Genomic DNA, 10,008 nt, shown 5'->3' with positions numbered 1-10,008 from the left:
GAACTAATACACACACTAGCTCGGAGGAAACTGGCCAAAAGAAATCGTGTTTTTGGTTTTATGCCACTAGTTGGCTTGGGGACGCTAAGGTTGGCGTGGGGCAATAAAAGAAAACATAAGCAACCAGTTCATGAAGAAATGTGAACTGGTGCGAAAAAGGAAACAAGGTTGAGAGATAAGGGGAGGGCATTGACACCTTGGTCAGCGGAAGGGGGCAATAAAATATTAAAAGAGATAGCGTAAAAAGGAGGTTAAGGGTGGGGGGAGGAATATAAGGTTGCACACACTTAAACTAAATGCAGTTAACTTAATTCCAATTAAAGTCTTAACTCTAGTGGGAGTCCTTACAATAAGGACGTGCCCCACCGTGTAGAAAGTGATTCGGTGTAAGGGGATCAGGATCGTCAGGATCCATGCTGAGATGAGTTAGTGGTCTTGAATTGAGCAAGGCGGCTACCTCGGCAACGACGGTTCTTAGGACACGATCAGTGACGAGGCGAGTCCCAACACGGATTTTTATCGCACGTTTGCACGATTGAACCAATCTTTCCCATACTCCCCCGAAATGGGGCCCATTCGGAGGAGAAAAATTCCATTCTATCTGCTGACAGGACATCATGGTCTGGAGTTCGTTGCGTCTTTCGACGCGTTCTTCCAGAGCCTGGCGAAGTTCTTGCTTTGCTGCAACAAGGTTTGTTCCGTTGTCGCTGTAAATTACCTCCGGTTTTCCATACACACTGACGAACCGGGTGAAGCACAGCAAGAATTCTTCCAGACTGAGTCCATCTGAAGTTTCTAGATGAACAGCCCTGGTTGTTAGACACGTGAAAAGACTGATCCATCACTTTTCGTGCCTTACACCTCTTCCACCAACATGTACAGTAAGAGGACCGAAGTAATAGATCCCCGTGAAGGCAAAAGCAGGGCGATACGGGGTAAGCCGATCTAGTGGAAGCGATGCGGCATTGGCTTCGACGATCGGCGTTTACAGGGCCAGAAATTATTCAGGCCTGATTTGATGACTTTCCGACCAGAAAGTATCCAGTAACGTGAACGGATACTTGCTAACAGCGTCTCAGCTTTCACATGCAAATTTTTCACGTGATGATCCTACACTATCCGTTGTGTCAACAAGTGATCTCCTGGTAGCAGAATGGGATTTTTTGCTGAGTAGTCTACCGGGGCGTGGTGGATACGTCAGCCTACTCGTAACTGTCCGACGTCATCTAAAAATGGCTTGAAAGGACGAAGTTTAGACGTAATTGGTAGTTCCAGGTTTTTTCTCAAGGCATAGATTTCTTCATTGAAAGCTAACACTTGAGCACGTTTGACGCAAATCACTAACGACGTTGACATTTCTAACGCCGTTAACTCCCAACAGTCAGTTTGTCCCCACGTTATCTGGATTGTGTGTTTCTCACGAATCTCAAACACCAGGCTAGACTTCTCTGAATTCTAAGCAAACTCGAACAGTTTATACGCACTGATCTACGTGATGGTTCTCATTTTCTGTTTTTACTACCAAGATGCGAATCACATTCACGTCACTCTCTTCCGGCTCACCAATGTCAACACAATTGTTCCATTCAGATGGATTGAGTTGCAAGAACTGCGGTTCTTGATGAAACTGGAACAACTCGTTTACGTTCTGTGGGTCAATACCACGACTGCACAGGTCAGCAGAATTATCAACTCCAGCTACACGACGCCACTGCCGACGATTGGTGTTTCTTACCTGGCTTTCACCCAGGAGGCTCGGGTTCGATTCCCGGTATGGGAAAAGTTAGAATTGTTCATTGTTACAATGTCATATTTTTGTTGCTTGGTTGAATCAAAAATAGAAAAATTCTCTGTTTTGGAAAGTTATTGATAATCAGTCATCGGTGTACAGTCTTAGACGGAGATTTGACGAAGAATTGCGGTCACTGTTTGAGTTTTAGTTTGAGAACACTTTTGCGGCTTTGTTGCAGCCATAAGCCATAACTATTTAAATAGTTCACTAATAGGTGACCAACTTGAATGGTTGAAACGGCTGGGGATGCAGGGTATCGATCCCCATACTTCTCGCATGCTAAGCGAGCGCTCTACTACCATGTGAGCTACATCCCCGAGTACAATTCTCACTGTGGGCTCATCGAGGAATTGAACCCGGGAGCTCTCGCACCCTAAGCGAGAATCATACTACTAGACCAATGAGCCTTATTAGTGGTTAGTTTAATAAACATGTATGCGGTAGGTGCATTTTAAAATATTACTAAAATAACATAAATAAAATAAATAGGAAATAGTCTACTAATCTTCTGTGTAGGGAGTTCCTACGTGAAGAGGGGGGATATCCTCAGGTTTGGGGTTTGGTGCACCATGATGGAAATGGGCACACACCATATCCATTGATCCCCGGATCGCTGCCAATCGGGCCCTGATTCGGAAGGCAACCCAGGATCTTCCATTGATTCCAAGAATCGAACGGATTTCGTCGTTCCTGGGGTACCATGATCCAAGAGACCCGACAACCAGGGGGAGAATCCTCTCATGCGAAGAATATTTATCATATTTCCGCTGGTAGGCATTCTCCATACTCCCTGGCTGGTCATAGCAGACCACGACGTCGACCATCACCCGGGAACCGGAAAGTTAGAATGCAACATCCGGTCTTAACCTCTGCCCGGGGATGGCATTGTTGATCGTGACGTCGTGTCCTTGCTTGACTAGCAGCGACTCCAAGAGATCTTGGATGGTGTTGTGCCTCTTGGTGGCGAACTGGAGCCCTACTGGCACACGACATCCAAGTGACGTCCCATGTACGTACCGCGGGATGTATTTTTCTTCATACAAACGGTATGACCCATGTACATTCTTGGGATGAACAGACTTGGATAAAAATTCGAATATTTTTTTCATCCAAAATGTATATACTAAGGATGTACGAGATTTATACATTTTGTACATTCCCAGTATGTACGAAAGAGTTGTTTCTAGTATGTACGTATGTGTATATTACCAGTAAATGTTGGTTTAAAAGCTCCATTCATACTTGTATTATATTATATTTTGTTTAATTACTTTTTTACCATTATTATTTCTCCGTTTAGAACTTAACTTTCTTAAATATACGCTACAAATTAAAACATATACATATCGTTCAGGAAAACAACACAGGACAACACACAAATAAAAAATTAAATTTCAGTGTTTATTTTTACTCACAAATTAGTTTACTTTTAAGTTTAACAGACGAGAGACAAAAAACGTTCCTATTTCTGGGAAACTGGTTGGGATTCTGATACATTTATACCGGATAACATCAAATGGGTATAATTCCAATTCAGATAAACAAGACACAACAGCTTCAAACAGAATTGTTGACGACAGAGGATACGCAAACATAGATCCAACCTTGAGATACCTTTTACCAATAACATATGGCACGCCAGCTATATCAACGAAGTTCTCAATTAGGAAATATTGCAGCGTTTAATCCTGAATAATGACACAGCTATCACGCAAACAATTTGAAATAACCGAGTTTCCAAATATCAATTTGTTGTACTGTTTTGCATTACCTACCACAGGCAATGTAGGACCATTTGTGTGATTACCAACTAAAAACACAGCATTTTTCTACGCGCAATTTATCTGCATATACAGAGTCCTCTTTGCAGGAATTAATTTCTAATAGAAGTCTAATGGCAACATGGAGCAACATGATGTGGTGATAACGAGTTTTGCTCATAAATTTCTTGTAAATAACTGGGCACAGATATAGGAGATCAAGTCGTAGTTCAGCTGCTTTCCAGCGATTCAAATATTTTGCTTCTCTAGGCTTCCTTGCGAAATCGCTAGGAATGAATTTTTGAACATACACGCGAAACACTGAAATTTCTTCCAAAATTGCCGCACCTAGTCTAATGGTATCGAACGGATGGGAGAAATAGCAAGTCAAAACCTTCTTGTATGAGCCTATGCATACTAGGTGAATATAATCTAGTTGAACATCACAAATCGTGTCTTCTCTTACTGATTATCTCTTGACTTATCTCTTACCAGACTCATTTTGTTGATTGCCCAACACAATAGTTTCTTCCTCAACAAAGTCCTCCTCGTCAGTTTCTATTCTTAATGAGTCATTATCGTCAAAGTAATAATCACTATCTGGTTCACTGTCTAGTTGATTCACTTCATTGTGTTGTTCACTGTCGTAGTCTCTGACTGGTTCCCTTTCGTGGTCTGTGACTGATGGTTCTACTTGATTGACACTAACTTTTAGAAAATAAAGATACCATCAAGGAAATAGCTATAATTACCTTCCCCCGCTGACTCATTTGGAGAACTTTGGTGTGTGACTTGTCTCTGTGAGCAGCCCAGATGTTCATTACAGGTTTCAGGAATGTCATCAACATTCCTTATCTTCTCTTTACATGGCATATCTCTAGAAAGATAGAACAGAGAGTTTAAATTATTCTAAGACATCATCATGAAAGTAAATATAGTTACACTAAGTTTGACATATCTTCCTTTTCAACTTCTGCATAATATTCCTGTAATCTTGCATTCACCCGATTCCTCATTTGTCTAGGACCAACAAAAGACTTTTGTCGTCTTTTTCTTAACATTTTATATATATTTTGCTTTTTACTGTGATTACTGAAGTGTATAGTTCTAAAAAGTAAAAACCACAAAACCGACGAAATTTAGAAAAAACGGTAAACTAGGCTATACTCTTGGACTACTAAATCAAAATGGTCTCCGTGCTAAACTTCTCCCACGTCAGAGAGTTGTCCAACGTTGTCCCACTAGCTATTTGAACTTGGCAGACCAATACTTTTTAAAATTTCTGTTATGCTCCTAAATTAAGATTGAAATGACAAAAAAAAATTAATTTTAATTTACGGAATTTGATCACTTACCTAATTAAATAAACTGAACTCTTAGAAGTCTTAATTACAATAAAAATTATTTATTTTCTGTACTTTGAACTTGGCAACATACCACGCTGTCGGAAATCGTTCAAGTCTCCTGCTATCCTGTATGGTTGTGTCGAACTGTTTCGAAACTCGAAAACCACGCTTCCTTAAAACAGAGTTAATTTTTTTCAGAACTATTAACTCGCAAATTAAAATGTTTCAAGAACAAGATGGTTGCTACTGTAATACATCCCTTTGGGGATTGTAGTATTACAAAGAATTAAATGTTGTTTCGAATTGGAATTTAAGTGAACTCGGAGGCGAATTACCCACAATGATAGACATGTATTTTACTTGACTAAGGCCATAAGAATTACACGGGAAAGGACATACAATATGACAAGAAAGGGGATGTATAGACGGGAGCGCACGCTGGTAAAACGATAGGAAGCGGAGAAATTAACACTCAGCAATTCGACTACTAAATGTTTCAGAACTGTGAGAAGACTCTAGCAAATTCAAGAATTTGCACCGACATAGTTTCCGCGTCTAAACGTTGTGGAAGTTGCCGAACGACTCTGTTTGTCGGAAATGTGGGTTCATCACGAAACCTCGCATTTCGGGAGTGGTCACAGACGCTGATGGCCTGTCGCAACTCGGCACGAGCAACCAATCAAGGTGTTTTATTAATTGATTGATTTGTAAGCAACCAATCAATTGATTGTTTATTTATTGTGCGATATGCGCATCAGTTGCAGGTGTTCATCGAGGTCAGCTAAAAGCGTTGATGACTTCATCTCCGGATTGACAAACAACGTTTCAAGGAAGTAAACAGGAAATACGATACGAATTGTAAACGTTAACATAAGGAAAAAGGTGGATATCATAAGTGAAAAAGGGAGTAACATAAGATCATAAAATGTGGGCATGTTGAGTAAATATATGTGTAGGCCTTCGTTACATCGCTCCGGGCTGCGTAAGATTACGTCCCGTAATCAGACTTCATGTTTGTGATAAGAAGTTTTAACTTCTTTAATTGGAGGACAGCAAACACCGAAGAGGCCAAGACAGCAGAAAATGCGTAAGACGATGAGGACAAGGATGAAAATGACGGTGGCAACCAAGGAGATTAGGATGACCTCCCACCAGCTGGTATATCTCTCGACTCCTGCTGCTGTCCCGGATCGGGTTTAATACCGTCCGTTGAGATAACATGACCTAGATAATTTACTGAACGCTTAGCGAATTGACATTTATTAAGTTTTAGTTTTAAATTGGCTGCTTTCAAAAGGTTAAAAATTTCTCGAATGTCGTTTAAATGACTCTCAAATGTATCTGAAAAAATAATGACGTCATCCAGATAAACTAACGCTTTACTTCCTAAGACGTCTCTCAGTACATAATTCATTAGCCTTTGGAACGTGGCAGGTGCATTGCACAAACCAAACGCCATTCTCTCGAATTCATAAAGATTATTTTCTACAACAAAAGCCGTTTTCTCGATATCTGGATCATGAACTTGAATTTGCCAATAACCGGAAGCTAAATCAAGGGTTGTAAAGAACTTCTTTCCATATAATTTGTCTAAAGTTTCATCGATGCGTGGCATGGGAAAAGAGTCTTTCTTTGTAATGCTGTTTAATTTCCTATAATCTACGCAAAATCTTAATTCTCCATTCTTTTTCTCTACAAGCACCACGGGTGAAGCCCATGGAGATTGCGAGTATCTGATGACCTTTGCATCTAGCATCTCCTGCACTTTATCTTCCAATAATTTCCTTTGATTATTAGTAACTCTATATGGGGGTTGTCGAATGGGGCCTCTTCCTTCTGTATCAATGGTATGTTTAATGAGATTGGTATTCCCTAGTTCTGAATCTTTTGAAGCAAACAAGTCGTGAAAGTCATTTAATAATTGAGAGAGCGGTGCTTGAAATTGCGGGTCGACTTCCGAAATTACAATAGGCTCACGTGATTCTATGGGCTTAATTTCTGATGTATTTAACGCTACTTTTCCGATAATCTACTGTGCGATTTCAATAACGCCTAACTTGGTGTTTCGTGGAATTGTGACTTGCTGTAACGAATGATTCTCGACTATAATGTTATATGCTCCATCTCCCGATACCTTTCCTATAAATTCTTCAATATAAATTCCATCTGGCAAATTCCCACATGGTGTGAAGATAAATGCCGAATTCGGAGGTACATACGGAAATGAACCCTTCAATTGGCCTACAGTTACTAGCGACGTCTGACGAGGTAACGTCGTCTTTTTGACTGCTGTAACTGCCATTTCCGGCACCCTAAAAATAGAAGAGGGGCCTTGCCCATCTCTAGCTAAGTAAATACTCTTTGTTTCTCCATCAAGCTGAAAACCATGCTTCTGGATTGCGTCCCATCCAAGGATACAATCTTCAGAAACACCGTTTGTAACAATAAATTCTTGCTGTAAAATTGTCTCCCCGTATCCAACGGGCAGAGTCACTTTTCCCAGCGTATGTAACTTATTTTCTCCTACATCATATAAATCGAAGTCAAGCTGGCTGCAGATCGCCTGACCTCTAGAGGGTAACTTCTTAAATAAACGTTCATGTATAATGCTTTTAGACGCGCCTGTATCGAATAATGCTTGGAACGGGACCTGGAAAATCTTTAACGGAATTCTTGGAGTCGATTCATTCGTAATTGTTGTTAATTTTGCGACTTGTCGGGATTTGCGGGGAGGCTCTTCATCAACTGACCCGAAGCTACAGTTGATTCCTACTGGTTTTCCTGATGTTGAGGAGAACCGGGAATGTTAGGTCTATTATTGTTTCTGAACTTAGGACAATTGTTAGATCTATGCCCGATGTCACGGCAAGAATAACAAATAGGCGGCTGAGCTTTTTTTAGTCCTTGACGTTGATAACGGCGACAATCTGCCTGAATGTGACCTCGGTAACCACAAAAATTGCAAATAACCGACGACTGTAAAGGTCGATTATTGAAATAATTCGGAGGTCTGGGGGCTGGCGGACTACTGTTTTTAGAACTATTTTGGGAGTTTACAAATTGTCTATTTCCATTATTGTTATTAAAGCGCTGCGGTGGTGCTCTCACGTTACAAACTTGCTGATTAGCTAAAGTCGGTTGAAACGAGACCTGTTTCCTATACTGTGTGTTTGAAGGATATGAGACGTCTTTCCTATTGAGATGGAGTTTCTTTACGCTCTGCACGAGTTCACTAAGAACGTCCCTAATCTGCTCACTTTCAGTTTTCTTTTCCACAACAGGCTTGTCTTCATGGTGAACGTTAGCCACTGCCTACATCATCATTTCTTTCTGATCTACTATCATTTGTTTAAGCTCTGTCAATTCTGCGCTATTGGTGCCATGTGTGCCATCACTAGACCGAATAAACTTCTGCCTTTCACGATCTGTTTCTAACGCTTCTAGTCTACTAGCATACTTCCGTGTTGAAGTAACTAGTTCGCCAAAATCCTTAAAGTCCTTATATTTAACTTTTGTCTGTAGTTTGGGATCTAAGCCTTCAATAAATTTCTGCATTAAAATGATTGCAAAAGACTTCTCAGAGTGAGCTACAGGATATGCACGCTTGAAAATTTCCTGAAGTCGAAGGGCATAATCAACGATCTTTTCTCCTGGCTTACGCTTAGCTTTGTTAAATTTCTTAAGATATAAATCAACATTTTCGTCGCCGTGAAAATGATCGAGCAAAGCTTCTTTGACCGAATCATAATCATGCGGAAGATCTTTCAAAATGGCCTGAATGACGGAAAAAGCTCTGTCTGTTAACTTAGCACGAAGCATTTGGACAATTTTCTCTCCTGACCATCCTGATGTGTCTACTATAGCTTCGAAAGATTCTAGCCAAGAGTCGAAACGCGTAAGTGGACTTCCGGAAAACGAAGGAAGTAACTGCAAACGGGAAAAGGTATGCTGATTATTCTGGAGATCATCAAGATCTCTAGCTGTAGCTGCTCTACTAGGGGAAGGACATTGAGCCATGTTCTTAGGATTTGTTTCTTGCGCTCTTAAGCTCTCCTGTCTTGAATTGTGAGATTGTGTTGAAATGCTGCTCGTAGATGATCGAGATTCGCTGTAACGTCTGCGACGCTCCTGGGTGGCGTAATCAGTATGCGTGGGCGTCGGGTCGAACATCGACGACGGGAGAAGTGAATAGGGCGGTGGTCGGCGAATCGCACCTGTCGTGGACGGCGAACGGTCCTCTCCTCTTGATGGTGTGCTGGTTGTTGGGCCGCAGGTTGTTGAGGTACGTCCTCCGCCGTATGGGATGGTAGGAACCGTTGCAATCGGACCTTGATTTGGGAGAGTGTTTGTTTGATCTCCTCCGCCAACTGCACGTTGTTCGGGTTGACCGCTCCCGGGAAGTTGTCCAATTTCCTCAGCAACGAGTTGATTTCCGGAATTAGCGGTTCCAGCGGAGTCAGCAGGCGTAGCTCCCGCAGGTACAAGATTAGGTTGCGGATGTCTATCAGGAACGACTGTTGATGGGTCAGTAGCTGCACTTCCAAGTGGGAGGATAACTCTCTCACTTCGTTCGTTAGATGTAGGTAGCGTTCTTCTCGGTGTCTGATGGAAGTTCCAAAATTCTGAAACGAGGCTAAGATTGTCTCGTGTTTATGTGGTGTCACGCCTTGCAGTTCCGTGATGCAGTGAATTTGACTCAGCAGAAATATCAGGAATTGTCTCGCATGTGATATGAAGATCGATGTCAGCACGGACGCTTGGGCTTCCGATTGGGTTGTTTTCTTCGCCTGTGCGTGTAGTTTCACCTGTAGGATCGACGTCAGATGTCTCAGCAGAATCGTTGGTTCTGTCCACACCGTCGTTGGATTCGTTTCGGGTAAATAGTGGTTCGATAGACGGATGTCTTGAATCAACCAAATTAGCTGTACCCAGGTCTTCGGATCGGTCGACTGAAAGTCCGCTTCTCTCTCCTTCAGGCTCTTGATCGCAAGGATAAGGTACGGAAGCTGGCTCGTTTTGGGCTGGAATATCTTCTGTTGATTGTTCTTGATTTTGTTGAATAGATGTCGTAGGCTCAGGTTCAGTTGATTTTCCATTCGGGGAGTTCCTC

The 10,008-nt window shown here is 41.6% G+C and overlaps 1 protein-coding gene across 1 annotated transcript; it reads right to left on the bottom strand.

Moving 5' to 3' along the window:
- Positions 1 to 8,210: 8,210 nt before the first annotated feature.
- Positions 8,211 to 9,321, bottom strand: LOC116923921 (paraneoplastic antigen-like protein 5). The gene has a single exon (XM_045179954.1). It carries the CDS (start codon positions 9,066 to 9,068, stop codon positions 8,211 to 8,213), a length of 858 nt encoding a protein of 285 aa, XP_045035889.1. The 5' UTR covers positions 9,069 to 9,321.
- Between the last annotated feature and the right edge of the window lie 687 nt (positions 9,322 to 10,008).

This window comes from Daphnia magna, linkage group LG10, assembly GCF_020631705.1.
Source record: "Daphnia magna isolate NIES linkage group LG10, ASM2063170v1.1, whole genome shotgun sequence".
Lineage (NCBI taxonomy): Eukaryota > Metazoa > Arthropoda > Branchiopoda > Diplostraca > Daphniidae > Daphnia > Daphnia magna.
Note: the sequence above shows the minus strand (reverse complement) of the source record. Positions and strands in the feature narration are given on the sequence as shown.